This window comes from Pleuronectes platessa, chromosome 11 (genome assembly GCF_947347685.1).
Source record: "Pleuronectes platessa chromosome 11, fPlePla1.1, whole genome shotgun sequence".
NCBI classification, from domain to species: domain Eukaryota; kingdom Metazoa; phylum Chordata; class Actinopteri; order Pleuronectiformes; family Pleuronectidae; genus Pleuronectes; species Pleuronectes platessa.
In genome coordinates, this window is record NC_070636.1 from 4,497,687 (window position 1) to 4,520,020 (window position 22,334).

Consider the following 22,334-nt stretch of genomic DNA (forward strand, 5'->3'; position numbering starts at 1 on the left):
ACGCACACACACACTCAGAAACAACAAGTTATATAAAAGTGAAAAATAAATGAAACACAAATGTTTGAGAAAAGTTTCAGAAAAAGTCTGAGCTTAAATTGTGCATTTTCCCAAATACAATATAACTTATACTAGTTTAAAAGAGCCCATCAGACACTGTTTTTATTTGATTATTTGCTTTATATTTATATCGTTTGTTAATTTTGGTTGTATATTATGACTCATTATGAATCATTTTACATTTCTTTTATTTTGACCAGGGTTGGAAAGAGGGTGTGGTCACTATCCATTATACACTGCTGATGCTTTATACCTAGATGTGTGTGTGTGTACAAGCTTGTATAGACGTAAGTGTGGGACTACGCACATACAAATGTAAATAATGTTTTACCTTATTACAAACAAAACAAATGGTAACTCATTTGATATATAGCTTATACTTAATTTACTAAGCTTTGTACTGTAGACGTGTTATATACATATATATATATTTATATTTTGAAAGAGACATCATCAACGAGCTGTTTTAACTCTTATACCTTCTTAAAGGTGCTGCAGGACGTCTGTTTACAAACTGATTATCAAACATATGAACAGCAGACTTGTGGATATTAAAGGATATTTAATATTTATTCAAATTTATACATCCAGGCTATTCACAAGTTGTTTTCCCAATGGCTAGAAACACTTTTATGTCTGCAAACCAGATGTGTTTTTTAAGTACTAATTACATATAAATGGCTCCACAAAGTTATACCTGCATTGTAAGATTGTTACACAGACGCGACTTTATTAAATACACTGTTCAGCCTATGAGCGGTCTGTGCAGCAGGGGGCGCTCGTCTGGTGCGGGATTGGTCGAGCCGGTCACAAGATGAAGTGAAGTAAAAAAAAACATTGAAAGCGTCTGAACGTCAGAGCTTCATCATCTTCTTCTTCATCATCTTCTTCAGGAAGACCTAACTCCTCCAACATGGTGAGTGTCTCCGCGCGTCCGCCTCCGAGCCGCCGCCGTCTCTCCCTCTGCGGGTTAAACCGTGTGTTCCGAGCGGAAGTGAAGTTAAAGACGTTCAGGTTTGAAAAGTCCGAGCGCAGACTCGCTAGCTGTAGCCTGTTAGCTTAGCAATAGCTGCACCCTCCATGCCAAGGTAGTCAGAACAGCAGCGGTGGAGTTCCGGCGTGGGATTCCAAAATAAAATACCTGTGCGCTAACAAATGTAAATGCGAGTTTTTGAAACGCAAACATCGAACGTTACATTTTTATTTGACTTGTAAGATTAGTCATCAATGTATTCAGATCAGTATTTTAAGTGAGTGACCTACAGTTGGTCCAATTCATATCAATTCATCAAACTACAGTTTATCTATAATATACCAATACAAACAAAATTGCAGCATATTGACCATAATCAGAAATAAAGAATTTGTATATTTTTCTTTTGACTATTATCCAGTTTATTAATCATCAAATGAGGCAAAAAGCTCATTGATTGTGTGATCTGATCTGCATATAATTTATATAACAAGTTTTGGAACATGCACCAATTAGAGGTGGATATCTTCTGAGGACTTAGCGTGCGTTAAATATGTTGAACAGTGTATTTATAAAATAGTTATAAACATAACCCTGGCTCCATTTTGACACAGACCTGATCCAGTAAATGTATTGTTGTTTAAATCCGGCGGAAAGCTTGCAGCATTAATCATCTGTATGTTTTATAATAAGCTTTTGAACATGAAACATTAACATGTTTAATGAGGTGGATTTGTCCCGAGGACTGAATATGTGATTTAAGGTGTTTTGTACTTCTCATATAATCACATCAATTTGTGTTTTAAAGGAAAAAAGCTGCTGTAGTCAGTTGGACTCTTGGTATTTTGAACAGGAAACTAATTGACAAGTGATTATCAATAGTTAATCATTGATGACCTATTGATGTTAGATTTAACAAGTGATTGTCAATAAGTCTATAATTAGTACTGCAGTTGTTCTGGCTGTTCCTTTGTCTGTTCTTTTTTGTAATTGACTATCTTTGGACTAAACTAGACACGTGAAGACGTCACCTCGGCCATTTAGAACATTTTAGAAGGAAATAATAATGAAACTGACTGCAGACCTGTTGCACCTCACATGTTGAGTGCAGCATTTTTCCAGACACATTCCATGCTTTTATGTTGAAAGCAGGCCGGGGGGCTTCCTGCAGCTGTATCACAATGATGTGTTTCAACATGTCTTGATCTGAGCAGCTTCCTTCATGTTAGCTCGCCTGAATGAACAATGTTTCCCTCCGGCTTCTTCCAGCCTGTCACGACACTTTAACTCTCTGTGTTACCGGCCAACATGGAGCCAGGCAGCAGATGTATTCAAAGTTCTCCAGAGGAATTTAAACCAGAAGTAAAACCTGTGGCTCTTTTGTCCTTTTGTCACATCTGTTCCTCTTCTCTTGTCTTCTGCATCCTGTTTGTCAAGAGTCGCAACCACAGACACACACCCTCTGCCTTAATCTACACACACACACACCCACACAGCCACACTCTCTCTCTGAGCTCAGTGAAATCCTGACTCCCACCAGCCATCTGTTCACCAAGGTGCAATTATAGAATATACAGACTCTGCAGAGACTCCTCAAGAGAGTGTGTGTGTGTGTGTGTGTGTGTGTGTGTGTGTGTGTGTGTGTGTGTGTGTGTGTGTGTGTGTGTGTGTGTGTGTGTGTGTGTGTGTGTTTTCTTGATTAAACCTGCAGATCTGTTCGGACTAAGACAATAGTCTGAATAAGACCCTGTTTCTAATCAGCATTTTTTTAATTATCCAAACCCGAATAAGGTCACACTGGGAATAAGCATTAAGGTCATTCCTTGTCAGATCATCACTCTCCGGCTGCACCGTTACAGATTTTTTCTAGAATGCCGCTCAGAAGATCACATTAAATTTGTAATAATAAGCACATTATTTCTTTTCAAAAAATATGTGTGACATTTGACCTTTGACCTTTGACCACCGCTGAGACTTCAATTTCACAAGAACGGGATGGATGTGTGGAGAAGTTGGCGTGTGCTGTCCTACTTTCGGAAATAACAAGATATTTTGACATAATATATGAAAGTGTGACCAAATAATTTCAGAATAAAATGTCGTTGCTGCATTCAAGTCTAATTAACACAATCTAAATATGGAATTATTAAAAGTTTGAACTAAAATGTGACGTGATTGTGAATTTAAAGAAAAACTTGAGAAAGAAAACTGTGGTTCCTGCAGACAAGACGTTAGCTTCCAGCTTATAAAGCTATAAAGAGCATGAAAAACCACCCAAAGCTACAGTCTGTGACACTGCAGCTGTCTTCAGTGCATATAAACCCTCTGTAAATAACCATGAAGCCACATTCAACACAACTTATTTATCAGTAGACTAGGATGCATACAGCTTTTTTAAGTCGATTTTATATTTTGTATTTTAAGCAACAGATGACAATAAATTAACAATTGCACGTCCGTTGCAACTTTGTCATTATAATTTGTATTCTAAGACGTTGCATGTATTAATTTAGTCTTGTGTGATTCAGTAACAGAGCATTAACCACAATTATTATGCATAGAATAATAGTTATTTGTACATTAAATAAGATGATCTGTTTTCTACTTGCATCACATTCTCAAGTTGCTTTAGTAAACATATGGCTGGACAGCATTTAATATGAAAGAAGGTGAATGAGTTACTATGAATGATGATGAAGGAATCAGCACATCGTTTTCTAACCAGGTAAATGATCTTCATGAGGAGAAAAGGGAGCACGCGGGAAAAAGTTCTTGTCTCAGCAGTTTGTGGAACTTAATTTAGACACTGGTTCCTGCAGTGGAAACACAAGAGTTCCTTTAGTTCCTGGAGACATTTCCTGTGGTGTAAACACAGCTGATGAGTCCAGATCCGTCTCATATCTTACGAGTGCTTCGTAACCACCACCATCATCATTTCTAACACAGTCTGGTGGAGTTCCTTTTATGCTCAACGTAAAGCTGAATTGATGCAGGAGTTTGAATTGTGTCATGAGAAAGTTTTGGAAATGTGTATGTGTGACGGAGGTGGAAGTGAAAATGTGTCAAAGTTTTTATAGACTCTGCAGAACAGAAACGCAGCTCTACTGTTTCCTGTCGTAGCAGAAACGGAGCAAAGTGCGCAGGCTTATTTAAAGAAGGCCGTCTGAGGAAGCACTCTTTGATACAACAGCTCAAATGCTACAGAACACTTTTTATACTTAAAATAAACATTTACATTCAAATCAGACTCATTGTTTAGTCCAGGTGAACACTATGATCAGAGCACAGGGTCCTGTTTAGTTTTAAATCAAAAGTTGGAGACTTGCAGCACTATACAAAAACAAAGAGATTTAAAAAAAGTTAAATCTACTAACTTTTAGTTTTTAACATTTGAGTGACCACAACTAAATCTCTGCCCGTTTCCCTCTTTCTTCCCCCATCAGTCTGATACCCTGGTGGTCTGTGGTGTGGACGAAGATCTGGTTGCAAAGCTGAAGGCGTTCCGTTTCCGGAAGGAGACCAACAACGCTGCCATCATCAGTGAGTACCGGCAACACACTTTCACACATTCAATATCATCTCCTATATGTTAAGATATAACGTGTTCTAGGTCTAACTGCTTTAGAGAAGATGCTGTACTGAGTCCAAATGAAAACACTTCATTATTACAGTATATGATGTCGTTGTTGTTAGTTTTTATATTTCTGTTACAGGGCTTTGTGTTTTTCTCTGGTTAAAATCCTCTGTTGTTGCAGAACTGGGACAGCTTCCACATGTCCCCTTCCTCCAGTAAAGCTTAAGCCATGAGCCAATACTTGTGGGTTGAATGCATCATTAACGCTCGCACCGCCGGCAGATTGGTCACCGCCTCCCGCTGTGTGGAACAAAATGGCGGCAGACACGTCCCCTCTTTTAAACTCCTGCATCAAGCAAAGAGACATTTTAAACTTTCATCCAAAACGCTTGTTTCCTCCCTAAAATATTGTCAGAAACAAGCATCGGTTTCTGATGGAGCTGCTTTTGTTGAGTCCAGTTTGTTCGCTGACATTTGAAGGAGAATTTCACCAAACTCAGGGATCTTACTGCTCGGATTAAGGCCAGGGTTTATTCTTAAAGAACTAGTACATATCATTTGTTGTGCAGCCATGTTGGAAAACAATACTGTAGTTCACAGCTGTGTTCTAGCGGCAGGGTTAAAAAGCTCTGTCTTCACAGAAAAGGATCAGATATAATCTCTGAAATATGATTATGCTTCTCTTTGACAGAACAGTCCAACATTTTGGGAATTAATCATATTTACTTTCTGGCCCGACAGTCAGATTAAAAGATACATGAGCGAATAACCAGCTCCAGTACAAGGTTGAGGATAGAGAGCTGCTGGGATTAAACAACATTTACCTTCAAACACAGCAGGTGGTGCGAGTTCGTCGAGTCGCATCCGTGCAAGTATCAAACGGACTTAAGCTTTATCCTCAAGCATCTAAGAATCAAAGGGTCACTGCTGCTGAATTAGATTTTCAAGAGTGTGTTCACATGAAAGAGACTAGAGCCAAAAACACATTTACAGTGGACAATATTAACCAAAATATAGAATATCTAGATTTAGTTAATTTTGTTCGGTAATTTATTCTCTTATAATGATGTACTTATTTTGTACCTGGCCGACATGAGCCTTTGATTCATCAATATCTGCGGATATGTTCGCTAATATGAAATCTTTTATTTTACAGATAAATATGCTGACACTTTAGGTTGAATTTTTCAAGTTCTAAATATATTAAATTTATGCTTTATTTTTATTTATAGTTATTTCTAATAAAGTTTATTGTTAAATTGTAATATATCAAACCTCAGTTACATTTCTTAAAAGTCTGATAAGGACATCTTAGGAGTCATTGCCAAATTTGGTTATATATTTTGTTATATACATTGGAAATGTTTTACACCCTAATATCTATCTATATCTATATGGATTTTTCATCGTGCTTTTGACTTAAATGTTTTCTTTCTTTGTACCTTTCAGTGAAGATTGATAAAGAAAAGCAGCTTGTTATTCTGGAGGAAGAGTACGAGGTGAGCTGTCTGCGGTTTATTCTCTCCATCGAGTTCATGTTCCTCATTTTAAATAAAACTTTAAATTCTGATTTAAATTCATGCCACACAGAATCATTTAAAGAGGTAATGAATTTGTTACACTTAGTTTTTGTCTGACATGTGATAACTTGTACGATAACTTTGAGACAACAGAACTGCTTTTTGTTGTTGTTTGTTCTAGGACATCTCTCCTGATGATCTTGGGGGTGAATTGCCGGAGAGGCAGCCAAGATATCCTTCAAAATAAAAGACTACTTTTATTTCAATAGCTATGTCTATGTGTGTGCAACATAAGAGACAGTAATTTCCGATTATTAACTTTTGGAAATGATGAGTCATCGGTCAACAAAAGATTGCATAATGCATAATTTAGAAATGCATTAAAATAAAGAGGTATCTGCATCCTATAGGACTACAGACATATTTAATAATAAAGCTCATATCGATTGAAAAACGATTTATGATCATATGGGAGGAATTCCATCATCATATTAACATTAACTAATCATTTGTCATCCAATGGTTTAAATGACATCACCTGCCTGATGCTTTCGAACTTTAGAATTGCTTTAAAGTTGATGTCAGTTTATCTACATGAATCAGATTTGTTTTATTCTCTTTATTCTTGTTATATGACGTTTCAATTGAATTAGTCCTGATGAGTGAGTCCTGAAATACGTGAGTTTGTCCTTAGCACCGTGAAAGTTTATCGTCTACAGTTATAAATACGTACACGATGATGGACGCGTGTCTTATCCCCTCTGCTTCATCTTCTCCAGTCCAGTGGGTAAGAGCATCTCTGGAATTACTTTTTGACGATAGATTTAGAACAACACTTAAAAACTAGGTTAGATTCTCTTCACTGCTTTTAGAAATGTTGTCTCACTTGGGTTTGTCTCACTTGGGTTTGTCTCACTTGGGTTTGTCTCACTTGGGTTTGTCTCACTTGTGTTTGTCTCACTTGGGTTTGTCTCACCTGTGTTTGTCTCACTTGGGTTTGTCTCCCTTGTGTTTGTCTCACTTGGGTTTGTCTCACTTGGGTTTGTCTCACTTGTGTTTGTCTCACTTGGGTTTGTCTCCCTTGTGTTTGTCTCACTTGGGTTTGTCTCACTTGTGTTTGGCAGGTTGCAAGCCAGAGCAGCAGATGATGTACGCAGGAAGCAAACTCCAACTGGTCCAAACGGTTAAGATGAGCAAGGTTAGTGTGTGTGTGTGTTTTCCTAAATCTTGGACAGTGCAAATTATTTCAACATCTGTCATTACGCTAGTTAATGATAATATTAAAGGTTCCAAATCTGTCTGATACATCCAGCACATGTGTGTTTCCAGGTGTTTGAGATCAGAAACACGGAGGACCTAACAGAGGAGTGGCTCAAGGAGAAACTTGGCTTCTTCGGCTAAAGTCTCCACCTCATCCAGACGTCTGGGACGGGAGGAGGATCGCACAACTCGTGTTCTTGGGGGGAAAACACACAACGGTTGATGTTTCGCTCCTCTTTGTCCCGAGACCTGAGTTAAATAGTGTTTGAAAATCCTTCCTGTTGTCAGTTTTAGGCGGAGTTTGGTGGAGTTTACAGAAGATTCGGAGTTTGTCGGAAGCGTCGAACAATCGCGGAAAAGTTTTTAACTAAACCTCACCCACCTGGCAGCCTAAAACTGAGAATGCTATTTGACGCAGGTCTGTTTTTGTCTCCCACACAATCTCTCTCCATGTGCCAGTTGCGTGTCTGTGTTGAATTAACGCTCCTCGCGCTCTTTTTAGTGAACAGAAATCCTCATCTACACTTTCTAAGCCGAGACGTTCGTTCAGGAGAATTTAAAAGCATTTTAACATTATTTTCTGTTTCCTTTAGTTGTTCTTACTCTGAGTTTCCCCTTTTTATCTTTAATAATTTGATGGAGTCTTATGTTTTGATTTTACTTCTGGTGTATTTAGGGTTTACGCAATCAGATGGTTTATAGTGTTCCTTTTCCTTTTGTTGTGAAAAACAAACTTCCTGCCAGAGCTTTACAACATTCACAGCTGCCGAACAACTACTACGTTCTGTGGTCCTCAGTTGTTCCTTCAGTATTCGTCTAAGGACATTTAAACTTATGATTTAAGTAACAAACTTTCATCGCTCCAGTCGACAAAAGTCAAAAACATTGTGACCCTTCGATGAGAGGCATTCCTGAGACCTCTGGTTAATATATGATGTGTTGTGACTTCTCCAGTGCACGTGAACTCGCTGACAGGGGCCCTGAAGTGAAGTGGTGCTCATCACACTGAGTCCGTCATCAAAACACTTCATCTCCAATCAAAAAGAGAAAAAACTGCGCTCTGCCTTTTGACCTGCATTTTGTTACGATGACATCACACTCCAGGAAACAATATTTCCTCCGAAAACATTCCAGACTGAACCGTTCCTACAAACCGTCTCTCGTGACCACGACAAACACGGCACACGGGGGGGCATCACGTGTCTTTTGGGGAGATTGTACGCTAACGTTGTGCATTATTGCGATTACTGTTATTTAGTGTTTATGAATGTTGTGCTTATTTCGGATGTAAAACCACTTTGATCGCTACGTGGTGGTCGCAGCTTTGAGAATGATGGATGTGACTTCTCCAAACGCCAGTTGTGCTTAAAATTCAGCCTGGGAAGGTGAAGGACAGAATCTGGACGATTGACACTGTCCACACAGAACCGGGTTGGACCAATACATTGATCTATACTTTGTACCGATCTTTAAACTCTACAGTTACACTTTTTGGTTGTGTTTGACCTGTAATCTGTCATATTGGGGTTTTAATTAATCACAGGCGGAGGTTAAAATTCTCTAATTTTAGATTTCAGCATATTTCTTTATCGATGTGCAGGAGTAGACAGCTGTGGGAATAAGGTGCAGGGTTCGAACCCCAGTAGAACATGGGTCACTCTATGTGGAGTTTTCTCCAACAGTCTGAAGACATGCAGACTGGGGTTAGCTCAACTGGAGACTCTAAATAAACCATATTTGTAAATGGTTGTTTGTCTGTGGATGTTGGCCCTGTGTTACTCTGGGTGAACTCTGGCTCTTTCCCACCGTCACACGATACAGATAATGGATGGATGGATTACACAGTTAAAATAACTCAAATGTGTAACTGTAGGCACACTAATGGACTCTATTGTCTATTTTTTGATATTTTGAAGGCCCCAAAATTTATAATTCTTCCCCGTTTCCTGCTGAAAATCCTCTCAAACTGCATTCAGACTGGGGCGGCACATTAAAAGGCTTAACCAAACTAATACTCATACTACTAGGATTAGCAGCTCCTAACAGCAGTGAGCAGCACCACATAGTTAAAAGCGGCTTAAAATCAAAATCTGTAAAGAACTGAATGGTTTTTATGATGGAGAAATTACTCATTCAGCAGATTTCTTAACAAAAGCTTAATGTCTGCTCAGTGTATTGGTCCAACCCCAATAAAGTAAAAATCGGCACAAATGAATTCCGCACATTCCCTCGTCAGTGTCGTCTCACGTTGAGAAACGTTGACGTCTACCAAACGGTTAATGGAGCATTGTGGCAGATTTAAAGCCCCGAGGCCGGAAACCACCACATAATGTACGATGGCGTCCTGCTAGGTCGACCGAACCAATGCCTTGTCTGACATTTGTCATATTTATGTCTGTTTTAAAAAACAACCATGAGGCCAAAATGAAAACACGACAAAGACGGTTTGTTTTGTCAGAATATCCACGACTATTGAAAAAGCTTTGTCGGTGACTTTCTTTTATTTTTTTTTAACTTTCTGATCTATTAAGTATGAAATGTCGGTTTTTGTGGGTTTTTTAAAGATCAAACTCAAAGATCTAAACGCACAATAACACAGATATCATGTTAATCATTGAGTGATGTCAAATGTCAGACGATAATCATTTATGATTTACACGTCAGGCAAGGTTTCATCCAACAGGCACAATGGGAAAAGACTGTAATCACTTGTTTTTGCTGCCTATGAATAATCTATCAGTTTGATATCATGCTGCTGTAGAGGAATAACAATTCTGTTGACTGAAGTATTACAGGCTCACTCGGAAGCAGCTTGTGTTTCACTTGAAACGTGTACAATGTACTGCTTTTCAACGTGAATTATATAAAAACACGTTTAGTTGTTCTGTGGTTAGGAAAAGATTCTGAAAAATTTGGAAAATGTGGAAGGCTACTGTATAAGAAGTGCATGATTTCAATGTACGACCTTCTGACCTGTTCTGTTGCATGCATTCTTTCAGAGAGTTAAATTATTAACCTCATTTGCTTTGACTGAAACAGTTGCATCTCAAACATCTGCTCCCAGCCTCATTGTCTTATCTAGAATATTCACACACCAACAACCCTCTTCTTCTTAAGATTTTTAATGAAGTGGGAAGTAACACAGTGTAACACTGGTGGCGCGTCATAAACAACTTCCTCGAGTACAAGGTCTATCGGAAAAAAAAGAGTTCCCTCTGGTTTTGAGCCATGTCCTGTGGATCTAAGCTTTTCCTCCTTCATCGTGAGCTGGTTTGAATATAAATGGCCTCTTGAGTCTTTTTCTGTAACCTGTTGTTGAGCTTTTGATGTCTTCTCTGAACCGATGCCTACTCTTCTACTTTCTTTCCATTTTAATATAAAAACACCTGGACCATGTATGATCAGCTGCATAGCGACATCAGTGATACTTGAGATATTTGTATTTTCCCATATGTTATAAAAGTGTCTGTTGTCCCATCGTCCAAATAAAATGACAGCGATGTTTACTTCTGTTTTCACACGACTTCTGTTTTCATATATGTATGGTGTCTGTCCTCTTTGGTCCAGCATTGGTCAGGTGATAAACTCAATTAGTTTGATGTTACACTGAAACTGAGAAATCTGGCAAAAGGGCTATTTTTACAATACTGTTTTTTAAAATGATAATTAATAGGTTAAGAAGTGACTTAATTTATGTTCAGCTGGTTTGTGAACAATATATATATAAATCAGTAATCTGATCAGTCCCAAACATACAACCACAGTCACATAGAACAAGGGGCCCTATAGCAAATGGTGTAGCCCCCACTGAGCCCTGATCTCAACATCATTCTATTCAATTGTATTGCATTATGCTGCAACGCTGTTTATCTCTGAAACTCCAGAAGTGTTTTGTTGACTCATACACTTCACCTACAACCTCCATTGGAAAAGTGGTGAGTAGATCATGAGCAGATTATTGGGTGAAGAATCCCTTTAAAGGTTCAGTGTGTAGAATTGAGTGACATCTAGTGGTGAAGTGTCATGTTGCAGCCGAACACCCCTCACCTCACCATCCCCTGCCAAACATGATCCTGTGGCAGCCTTCAGTTCTGATAAAAACTCAAAAGGTCTTAAGTTTGTCCAGTTTGGGCTACTGTAAAAAAAAAAACATGGCTGCCTCGGTAGATAGGACCCGTTCCCGATGTTAATAAAAGGCATTGAAATTTGAACGGCTCATTTTCGGGTAAAGAAGACAACAATTCGTACAATTTAGATGAAACAAGGATTATTTTAAATTAAATTTCTGCCAATATAAACTTTCTCCTAAATCTTCCACACTGGACCTTTAAAGTAAATTGTCCCTTGCTAATATTGATGTCGAAGATATATCGGTGTCCAGCAGATGGCAGTGACGCAACAGCAGTGACAGCAGCCAGATAAACAGAGAGTGAAGAAGAAGACTGCGGGATCTGCCTGCATCATCAGGAAACGCACAGAGCCGGACTGGACACAGAAAAGATGGCGTTCACATTCGCGGCCTTTTGCTACATGCTCGCCCTGCTGCTCACGGCGGCGCTTATCTTCTTCGCTATCTGGCACGTAAGTACCCGGGGCGGGGGACCTCGGGGCGGACCGCGGGCTCCCCCGGTTCAGCGGCGCCGATACGAGTCGCTGGAGGAGCCGGGGGAGGAGGCTCCGGCTCCGGCCGCGGGCTAACGGGAGGCCGGCGGAGAGGACTGCAGATCTCCACACATTCTGGATAGGACGTGTTCACGGGGAACTCAGTGTTCTCTGTTCGAATCCAGTCTTTTTAAGATCTGCTGCGTTCCTCAGAATGAATGGAACACACCCTGCTAGCGGCTAACAGCTAAACGCTGCACTTCAAACCATCAAAGCGCTATTTAACTGTATTGTCGTTATCTATTCACGCACTTTAGCTTCTCATGAGCCGCTGCGCAGTTACAATAAACTTCCATTTCCACGACAAGCGTGTTAAATGACAAGTGTTTGGGCTAGTCGGCTAGTTAGCAGGCTTAGCTAACAGGCGCTATATCCTGCTGTCACCCGTTAGCTTGATCCCCCCGCTAGCTCGCTTTTCTTTAGCTACATTAGCTTCACGGTCAGAACGTCAACATGTTGCTACGGAATAAAACGTTAATGTGACGCGTTCACGGCTCTAGTTTAATCGTTAACGTTGCTCGGGTGCTTTTGTTTTCTATGAGTCACAAGACAACACGTCACCCACTTATAAGAATAAAAACAATGCAAAATAACACAAGAAAATAAACTCTTTTAAGTTTAAATACTTGTAGCAAAGCGATATGAACACATATTGAACATATTTCATTTTGTACATATTCCTTGTTATTTTCTATAAGTATGTTCACTCAATTCAAGTCGTGTCTCAATATTTATTATTACTTACTTCTTAATTCACTCTCCATCTATTTTACTACTTGATGTTAAACTCAATAGCAGATTCCTGACATGTTGAATATCCGCTTTATCTAACTGGTAGTTTGTCAGTGGTGCTGAAACATACATTATTATTCTATTCAGACGATAAACCTAAAACCAAACTGATTAGTAAATAATTAACTCATTAGCAAATCAAAAGTATGAAGCATTGTTTATGTAAATCTTAAACGTGAGAATTTGTTGTTTTTATTCCCTGTCGATAGTTTTGTTGTTTATGAGACAAAACAAAGGATGACAGCGTCACCTTTTTGTCACTTTTCCATTACAGGAAAAGTTATACAATATCTTGCATATTGAAGATACTTTACACTGAAAGTATTCTGCATATATGTTATTACTCTTAGTGTAACACACGCGTATAACGCTGTCAAACATAAAGTTGTTCATTGCTGCATTGTGCTCCTCTTGTTCCTGCAGATTATAGCATTTGACGAGCTGAAGACCGACTACAAGAATCCTATAGATCAGTGTAACACTTTAAATCCGGTAGGTGACCCCCACACTACCTGACATACCCCCCCCCCCCCTTTGCCTATGTGACTGCATGCAGATTTGCTCTGTCTGACAGATACTTCATTTTGTTTTCAGGAGTTTTTATCCGCCTCTCTGTCTTTCTTCAATCATTTCTCTGCACTGTTATGCTAAATAACCTGCCTGTTGTGAATTCAGTGATCTCGTCAGCTGTCGAACTCTAACGCCTTTTTGTTGTTTTGTTATTCCCCCCCCCCCCCCCCAAATCTGCTTTTTTTGTTTGTGTATTTTACACTTTTAACGGCAAAAAGACAATTGAAAAGGTCAAAAAGATTAGAAGAGTCAAAATTGCATTAAAGGTTTGTACCAGTCTTTTTAGAATGCCCGCTCAGTTGGACTCAGTCTTGTCATTTTGCACGGGGAAGTGTTTGCAAACGTCTTTTCAGTTAACTAGTCTGAGAGTCAGGGTCAGAGTTCGGCTCGGGATTAGACACCGGGCCACCTGTGCCCCAGGTTCTCCACTGTCCAGTTTCTTCTTATACGTGTCCTCACATATCTTACGTTTATTTTTCACTGCTGTGGATTTCCAGTCTATTAGTTAATCTTGCTGTTCTGTAAGCCTCAAAGTGTCGCTGTAAAATGTAAACATTTACTGTAATATTTGATTGAGCTTTCTGTTCTAAGCTATTAAACTGTTTATTAGGCACAGAGGCCATTGGTACTCATGAGAAGCATTAGAATATGAAGCAGGTGGATAATAATATCTTCTTGGATGAAATATTCATTGTCACTGAGCGTAGCTGTTAACTGAAAAGACTTGCAAATGCTCAAAACATGCATGATCTTTTACAACCTACCCTTTGTTTGCATATACTGTGACTGGAACAGTACATTTCCAGTAAACACAGAGAGTCAGGGAACTGGTCTTGAGTTTACAGTAACATGTCACCAGGCTTATACACTGTCCTGACAGAGACCTTGTATAATACTATCCATAGAAATAATATAAAGAGAAATCTGTAGAGTCGGACTAATTTATAAATATAAGAGCCTCTATGTTTGCTGAAATGCCTCGAGATGAAAACATTTATATCACAGAAACGATGCATTTACATTTGATTTGTTAAAACGTTTATGGTTGAACTGTAAAATGTGAACCTCAATTACACTTCTACACTTTACACTTCTTTCTTCTTTTTTAATATTTATCTGCTGATATATCCGCATCAGAGATATTTCACTCCCTAACGTTGGTATCAGCCTAAAGTCCATTAATCAGATGATTTGACTTTTGTTGCAACGCTCTTTTGAACAGTCGACACTTTCATCTGTTGTTCGAGGTGTCGGAGGAAATAAAGTTTACATTCCAGCTTTAAATTCAACATTTCTTAATACGTCACATTTATATCACTCCTCTGTTCGGAGGAGGCTGCAGTTTGTTTCAGCAATGAGCAGAAACTAAGCTCCTGTGCACGAGCTCAGCGTTTGGCTGGAACCTCCATCACCTGGGGTTCAGAGCAGATGGCTGCGGAGTCCCAACACACTCCAGCTCAGCACAATGTGTCACCACTGATTGGTCCGTAATTTCACTAGTAGGAGGAGTTATTTAGGTAAAAGCACAGACCTCTCTCTCTCTCTCTCTCTCTCTCTCTCTCTCTCTCTCTCTCTCTCTCTCTCTCTCTCTCTCTCTCTCTCTCTGTCTCTCTCTCTAATCCACTCGACAGTTCGTTCTGCGTGTCCAACTCTGGTGGAAATCTCCAATATTTTCCAGCTGTGATCAGTTCTGTATTTGGCAGCACAGTGCAGGATCCCAATACATTCCAGCCCCCCCCCCCCCCCTTCCTCCTCCTACATGCCCATCACTTTTCCATCTGTGGGCTGTTGGTTGCCCCCCCCCTCCAACACTACCCTTCCTTCTGCCCTTTTTTCCCAAATGCATGGCTTCCATGTGGTGCCTCCATCTGCCCGTTCAAGCTCTGTCAGCTCGAATGGGGGGGGGGGGGGGGCTGCTGCATCAACACTGCTCGTGCTCCCAGCATGGTGTTTCTCCCGTGTGTCGCCCAGTCCCCCGCTTGTCAGGGAGCCGGCGGCCTGTAGGCTCCGCCCCTCGCTGGGAGAGATGTTGATGGGTTTTCTCCTCACTCGTGGTCGGACTTGATGATGCATGACTTAAAAAAAAAACCTTATCCATCTACTTCAAACTGCTGAACTCCACCAGCCGCTCACAGGATTTACTACAGAAGATAATCTGGCTGTAACCGTTCCTCAGTACGGTTCCACATCAGATTAAACTTGTTTTTTTCTCTCCTCAGTTTTAACGAGCATTTTCAAACCCTCAGATTTTAGCTCAGGTTGTGTGTCTTTTGTTTCTTTTCGTCCTGGTTGTGTTTCGCATTTGATCAAACCAGTGCTGTTGTGTATTTCACCGACAGCCCGACACCTTCCTACATATTTACTCATGTGAAGTCCTGAAACAAAGCTTGGCCTGATGGCGGGACCCAAACTCAGAGTTCAGAGTTTGGTTCACGTGTGTTTCACTCTGTGGAGCCGGCTGCAGTTTGTAGAGGCTGTCTCGTCTTCAGTAATTCGTGAGGACAGCCAAAGAGTTTCTTTTGATATTAGTTAATAAAGCCCACAGTCTGATGAGAATGAGTTGGACCGACTGTTCTTCACCTGATGATTCTGACATTTTGTCTCATTTCCTTTGCAGCTGGTTCTTCCAGAGTATCTCATCCACTTCTTCTTCTGTGTGATGTTCTTCTGTGCGGCCGAGTGGCTCACCCTCTGTCTCAACCTGCCGCTGCTGGCTTATCATGTGTGGAGGTGAGTCTCTGAACGAGAGGACTCCATCGTGTTTGGTCCTCCAATACAATTCAGTACCGTTGACTCTGTCTTAACGAACATGGAATACAACCTGACCTGATCCCTCTCTGTGGTTTCCCTGTGACGCAGGTATATGAGCAGACCCGTGATGAGCTGCCCTGGACTCTACGACCCAACAACCATCATGAACGCTGACATCCTGGCGTACTGTCAAAAAGAAGGCTGGTGCAAACTGGCTTTCTATCTCCTGTCATTCTTCTACTATCTCTATGGGTATGTAATCACTTGGCTGCAGGCATCTACATCTGCTCAGTACAAAGCCTCCTTTAAAAACTGTCAAAGGGTGTTTGGACTCAGCTTTAAAGTAGAGCAGCACTCAGAGTTCATAACTTCACCAAGGCCCACGAGTCCCTTTTTAAATTCAATCAAGCTGCTCCAGATTTAACACGCATAGACATCAGTCCTCTGAACATGACATCAGATCCATTAATGATTCCCTGGCAGAACTGTAAATGTTGAAAAAGGCACAAATTCCTTGATCCGCCCCCTGATCCAGATCTAATGCTAAAGTCAATAAGTTCTTCCCTGATCGATACCACATCCTTTCACCATTTCTTAGAAATCAGATCAGTTGTTTTTGGTGTAATCTTCAAATGATTTGAGGCAAAGACACAACGTCCTTCATGACTGTAACAAACATTATTAGTTAGATTTAAAGGTGCTGGAAGATAGATTGCTAACTGTTCCCCTTTGTTTCCAGCAGTCACGCTATGCTAAGCTAACACTCTCCTGGCTGTAGCTTCACATTTAGGGTCACGTTTTGATCGTTTGTCTCACTCGGCAAGAAATCTTATTAAAAATGTCAAATTCTTTAACTCTCAGTCCTGTTTTTAAGTCTCATTTACTCCCATTTTAATAAGACCTATGAAGAATTTGTAAAACAAAACATAATTTCAAACAATCCAACACTCAGTAACAATCTGTCTCTCCCGCTCCAACAGGATGATCTATGTGCTGGTGAGCTCTTAAACCGGACGATGAAGGACAAGGACCTGCATGTACAGTAGACGACCAGACACTATGAACTTAGTGCTGCAACACTGGACCTGCTGGAGCCCCCCCCCCCCCCCGCTCAGTCACACGAGGCGCCATTTCAAGCTGACGAACTCTCCAGCCCCCCCCCCACACACAAAGCGCGAGTGTCATTTCGGAAACATTTAGAGAAAATCGTGGTCGAGGCGTTCTTGTCATAGCATTACAGATTCAAATTTTATAGAAAATAAGGACAAAACCTCATCTACGGACAAGTGTTCTTTCTTTTTTAAGGGTGTGGTGATTTTTTTTTGATACTTGGGATTTAAATAAAGTTTTGTTTTCATCTTGGTTCCCAGGTGAGAATCTGAGCCGCATTTGCTTTTTTCTGCCGATTTGCATTCGGAGCTTTTAGCTAATTTCCACCACGTGATTCATTGCCATCGCTAAAACAGCAAAGTGCAAACCGGACTCCTGCTCCTGCTCCCTGATGGATACGGTCCTGAAATGAACATGAAGGTTCAGATGTGGACAATCGTCGTCTGGTTGTCCCCACATCTGTTTTCAGACTGTCTGATGAATAGCTTCCATGTTTCAGACCCATCTATCACGTCGAGTCATGTAATCCCCGCTGAAGTTATCGCTGATATGTTTTTAAGTGTGAATCAAGAGTAGAAAGCAACGTGTGTGCGACCTGTGTTTGTGTAGATCAGCCCCCCCCCCCCCGGCAGCCATGCCTACTTAAAAAAAAAGGTTGACTCAACAGTTCTCAACATTTGAATTCTCTTGTTTTCTGCAGTGGAGTTTCTCTGAATCTGCTCATGTGCCAGACTGTCGAATGGACCTTTTCAAATTTCCACTGCTGTGCTCGTCTTTGTGCGTCTTGTTAATTTCAACACAGTGTTAGGAACCCCAAGGTTTATTCATTCAGTGTTTTTCATTTTCCTTTTTTTATCTCCAGGATATCAAACACTCCTCGGTGTTGCTCATGTCAGGACTGAAGAATCTGGAAAGTAATCTCCTTTTAGAGTCGAGGCCGATAGACTTCATTTTTCAGAAATACAGTATTTATTGCCATTTTTAAATGTGTAAATTTATCAGGGAAAGGGATAAAGATCATTTGTCACAATAATGTTTTTATGTATTAGATCCCATTTGTGTCGCATCTAGGAAATGACAACTTGAGTTTATTTGAATCTAAATAAATTCATCCCACTCTTTACAATTGACTGGAACTTTATTTATAAGATTTTAAAAGGAAAATTAGAGCTGCCAACACAAACATGATTTCCTCATTTAAGACTTTATTCCATTACCATGAGGAGAAGACAAATCAATATATTAAGAGTATTCTGTTAAAGTGCAGTCATTAGAGAATGCAGTTATAAACACCCACAAACTAAGACAACAATATTTTCCCGTGTTGAAGCAGCGATCATCGAGACACCGAGCGCTCTGTGGAAACCTCCCTGCTCTCCTGGTACGACGTGAACTTCTCTCGGAACTCGTGCAGGAAGTTGTATTGCTGTGTGAAAAGGAAAGAGTCAATTTGATTAGTAAACATGCTTGTTAGGAAAAATCTAAATCCAAGAATTTACAGAAAAAGAGCAGCAGCCAAAAACAAACTAACACTAAAAAGGATCAGTTCTGGTTTTGTGGTTTATTCAAATCATAATTCATCACATTGGCCACGAACATATCACCACTTACTGGTTCAGAGAATTTTATATATAAAGATATCACACACAAACAAGTCTTAAGAAGCAAAATTCATTCAGAAAAGAGCCCTCACCCACTTCTATGAATTTAAAGTGTTTATCAGAAAAATGGAGCAGAATATCATTAGAATTCTGAGATAATAAACTTGGTTAATTCAGAAAACAAACGAATTTTCAGAGGGACATTTCAGATTTGTTTACATGTGAAGCTAATCCACTGGTGTTTGGCTCCAATTTCATCTTTTCACACTTTTCCAGGTTTGCTTCAGTGAAATGAAAAACCTGCCGCCTGGAAGGAGGAGGATATATAACCTCTAACTCTCTGTGATGGAAGAAGAAGAAGAGCAGCCTCTCACCTTCACTGTTTGTATCGCTCCTCCTCCTCGGTGCTCCCGGAGGATCTCGATGGCTTTGTTCGCCGTCATCGTCGGCGAGAGCTGCAGCAGCAGACAGGCGGCGACTGAACAGAACAGAACACGACACCGTCATGTGATCAGAGATGAACACGAGTAGAGAGTAGAAAGTTTAGCAGATAATGACGTGCTGGCTTAAAACTTGAGTTGCACGGATTGACTTGATACAAAGATTAAAAAGGGGCACAAATAAAATATTCTTACTTAATCCAGATCGTCCCAGGCCTCCATAACAGCTGGAGGGGAACAGAGAAAAAGACCAAAGTTCATTTTAAAGAATAAACAATGCAGAAAAGTTTTAGAACATTTTTGAAAGAAACTTTTAACGTAAAAAAGTTTAAATTTCTTTATATTTATTTGCATTTGTGTTTTTTGGGTTAAATTGTAAAAAATAACTTAAAAGAAATCCAGCCTCACACTTTTCTCTGTCAGAAGTGTTTGATAACAGAATCATTGCCCCATCACACACATTTAAATTCAGAGTTGTGTCTGAAGGACGACTTCACTCACTGGATCACCGTCCTCCTGTTGCTCTCGAGGCCGACCTGCAGCTCCGCGAGGATCTGGCAGCACTGCTGCAGCTCAGGAGCGTCTCCGTCCAGGAAGGGCGTGTGGTGGACGGTGAGGCCCCGCTGCCGGTAGACGTCCAGCAGCGAGGGAACCCGGTACTTGTTGAGCTCCCCTCGGGTGCAGAAGACAAACACGTCCTGGACGCCCTGGTTCTTAAGCTCCTCTGTCAACAAGAGACGCAGCCACATTTATAAAACAGATTCAAACTCCTGAGACTGAGGTAAAACAAGAGTTTCAAAACTGGTAACTTTGCTCAGTTTGAGAAACAGAATGAATCAAGTTCCTCTCACCGACGTCTCTTTGCAGACTCCTGCGATTCTCTTTGTATTTGCAACCTAAAGTCAGATAAGGGAAATTCAATTGAGATGCAAAAAAACAGGACAAATAACAAAAGAGCAGCAGAAATTGCGGCTCTACCTGGTAGTGCACATATCCCCAGAAACTGAGAGCTCTCCACCATGGACAGAGGTAACCTGAGAGCCAATCACAACACACGTGCACAGTTTAAGAAACAATCTGAGCAAATACTTAATACTTAACATAATCCTGAGAGAAAATCACAAAGTTTGTGTCAAGACACGAAGGAAACGAGTGAAAACGCACCAGGTGACGTGAAAGGGCGTCAGCTGCTCCTCGCCGATCTCCTCGTCTTCTGACGACGAGTCAAACTCACTCGTCCTCATGACTTCAGACCAGAACACTGTCGGGGAAACAAAACCAAACAAGGAGCTGTGATCACATTCAGTGTCGAGTCACAGAACAAAGCGATTTTTGTGTTTGTTTGTCTTTCAGATCTTTTACTTTTAATCATGTTTTAATTTTGATAATAATCTTGATTTTAGATTCTTGGATGATTTCTGTGCGGGTTGAAACTTGCTCAGAGAAGCAGAATCTACAGACACCAGGAATGTTTCAGTCAACTCGGCTTCATTCTGGCCTCTTAACAGTAAAACCCTGACTGATGGTGTAAAACTGAGATGATCGTCTTTCCACCAGATTCTCCGACGTCCTGACGCTTTGAGACACTGACGAGGAAAAGTCCTGGTGTCTGTAAACTTGACTGTTTCTCCTGGACACACTTAGCACTGGTACTTCCTGGTTTGTACACACACAGGTTCTAGAAACCCCCTCAAGGGTCATTACAGCAAACAGGATTCACCTGATCAGTCTGAAGACTTTAGATTGCCCCCAAAATAAGTAAAACCACTTGAACCACAATGGAAAGAGTTAAATTATGATTAAAAACCAGTGAAGAAACAAAAAGATGTGACAAACGGATCTAATTAAAAAAAAATATATATATATATATTAAAAACATGCGTGAGATGGTTTGTGATGCATTTTGTTCTTGGGATGTTTGAAAGTAGGTTTGTATTTATTTAGATTATTAAATTTGATTCTTTCTTTTTGTTGAAGCAAAACATATTTGAAGTTTACTAGGATTTGATTAGTTACTTATAACATGTATGGAATAAATAAATAATAAATAAATATCATGTTTATAATAATAAGTTAATTAGTGTGGACTTAAAAATCTAACACACTACATGAGGTGTTTGTACAATGGGCGTGACTACTTCCTGAAGCCACTGTGTTCTAATGAAATATTCAGTAACGTAACCTGATGCTTATAGTTGTGTGTGTACATTTCGTAGTAGTAGTAGTAGTCACAGCTGGCTGAGCTAATGGCTAACACATGCTAACACCAGGACATACGAGGTCCTATAAATAAAAATAAACACTCACGTGCAAACTGAATGAAACAAGTGACAGTTTCTACACTTTCCAGGAGTTAGTCAGATCCATTGAAGCCACAAAACAACCCCCCCCCCCCCCCCGCAGTGTTAAACATGAGCTTCAGTGCTGAGCTGTTGTTAGCTAACGTTAGCTGTGCGGCTAATCCGTGTAAACGAGGCCGGACAGAGACTAATGTGGTTTTATCTTGATTTAAACTTTAAGATAAAACCACAACACAGAAGTATAAGTACTATATAAACTCGTGTATTCTGATGAATCCACGCAGTTCTCAGGATCTCTTACCAGTCGGACTCAGCTCCGCTCCTCTGCATGTTTTTTTGACAGATCCGTCGGCTTCGATTTCAAAATTCAGTGAATAGCCAATCAGATTAGGGGATGGACCGTTAACCACGCCCCTCTGGAAAAAGCCGCAGGCACGTGAATGCTCGATTTTCCTTTCAGGGGTGAATCACAGGGGCGGAGTTAAAAAAAATAAAAAAATAATTTTAAACAACTTCCAAAATCACAACTGCAAATAATGATATAATAAATAAATAGATTTCTTTTATGGTTAAATATAAATATAATAAATATTCAACATAAGAAAATGTACAAACATAGATTAGACACAAAATGAGGCAAAACAAATTGTGTTAATATAAATATATAGAAATAAATTAGTAGATTTATTATTTTGGGCAAAGAGAAGATATATCTGGTATT

The 22,334-nt window shown here is 40.1% G+C and overlaps 3 protein-coding genes across 3 annotated transcripts; 2 read left to right on the forward strand and 1 right to left on the reverse strand.

The window, feature by feature from the left end:
• Window positions 1–836: 836 nt before the first annotated feature.
• On the forward strand, window positions 837–10,893 carry gmfb (glia maturation factor, beta). The gene is made up of 7 exons (XM_053434196.1): window positions 837–976; window positions 4,477–4,573; window positions 6,057–6,106; window positions 6,309–6,358; window positions 6,832–6,914; window positions 7,252–7,325; window positions 7,457–10,893. The coding sequence occupies exons 1-7, from the start codon at window positions 974–976 to the stop codon at window positions 7,526–7,528; spliced, it is 429 nt and encodes a 142-aa protein (XP_053290171.1). The 5' UTR covers window positions 837–973; the 3' UTR covers window positions 7,529–10,893.
• Window positions 10,894–11,826: 933 nt separating this feature from the next.
• Window positions 11,827–18,398, forward strand: cnih1 (cornichon family AMPA receptor auxiliary protein 1). Its single transcript, XM_053434195.1, has 5 exons — window positions 11,827–11,968; window positions 13,265–13,333; window positions 16,029–16,141; window positions 16,271–16,414; window positions 17,143–18,398. Exons 1-5 carry the CDS (start codon window positions 11,888–11,890, stop codon window positions 17,168–17,170), a joined length of 435 nt encoding a protein of 144 aa, XP_053290170.1. The 5' UTR covers window positions 11,827–11,887; the 3' UTR covers window positions 17,171–18,398.
• cdkn3 (cyclin-dependent kinase inhibitor 3) lies at window positions 18,392–21,980 on the reverse strand. The gene is made up of 8 exons (XM_053434189.1): window positions 21,915–21,980; window positions 20,478–20,574; window positions 20,292–20,347; window positions 20,165–20,209; window positions 19,815–20,037; window positions 19,509–19,540; window positions 19,248–19,351; window positions 18,392–18,698 (listed from the first exon to the last, which is right to left on the reverse strand). Exons 2-8 carry the CDS (start codon window positions 20,555–20,557, stop codon window positions 18,609–18,611), a joined length of 630 nt encoding a protein of 209 aa, XP_053290164.1. The 5' UTR covers window positions 20,558–20,574; window positions 21,915–21,980; the 3' UTR covers window positions 18,392–18,608.
• Between the last annotated feature and the right edge of the window lie 354 nt (window positions 21,981–22,334).

Excerpts from the sequence above, each read along its gene's own strand:
- gmfb (XM_053434196.1), top strand. Across the intron at positions 6,915-7,251 it reads CATCTTCTCCAGTCCAGTGG|GTTGCAAGCCAGAGCAGCAG; the intron begins GTAAGAGCATCT and ends TGTGTTTGGCAG. Across the intron at positions 7,326-7,456 it reads AAACGGTTAAGATGAGCAAG|GTGTTTGAGATCAGAAACAC; the intron begins GTTAGTGTGTGT and ends GTGTGTTTCCAG.
- cnih1 (XM_053434195.1), top strand. The coding sequence starts at position 11,888 with ATGGCGTTCACATTCGCGGCCTTTTGCTACATGCTCGCCCTGCTGCTC. Across the intron at positions 16,142-16,270 it reads CTGGCTTATCATGTGTGGAG|GTATATGAGCAGACCCGTGA; the intron begins GTGAGTCTCTGA and ends CCTGTGACGCAG. Across the intron at positions 16,415-17,142 it reads TTCTTCTACTATCTCTATGG|GATGATCTATGTGCTGGTGA; the intron begins GTATGTAATCAC and ends CCGCTCCAACAG.
- cdkn3 (XM_053434189.1), bottom strand. The coding sequence starts at position 20,557 with ATGAGGACGAGTGAGTTTGACTCGTCGTCAGAAGACGAGGAGATCGGC. Across the intron at positions 20,210-20,291 it reads GGGGATATGTGCACTACCAG|GTTGCAAATACAAAGAGAAT; the intron begins GTAGAGCCGCAA and ends ATCTGACTTTAG. Across the intron at positions 18,699-19,247 it reads GAGCGATACAAACAGTGAAG|CAATACAACTTCCTGCACGA; the intron begins GTGAGAGGCTGC and ends CTTTTCACACAG.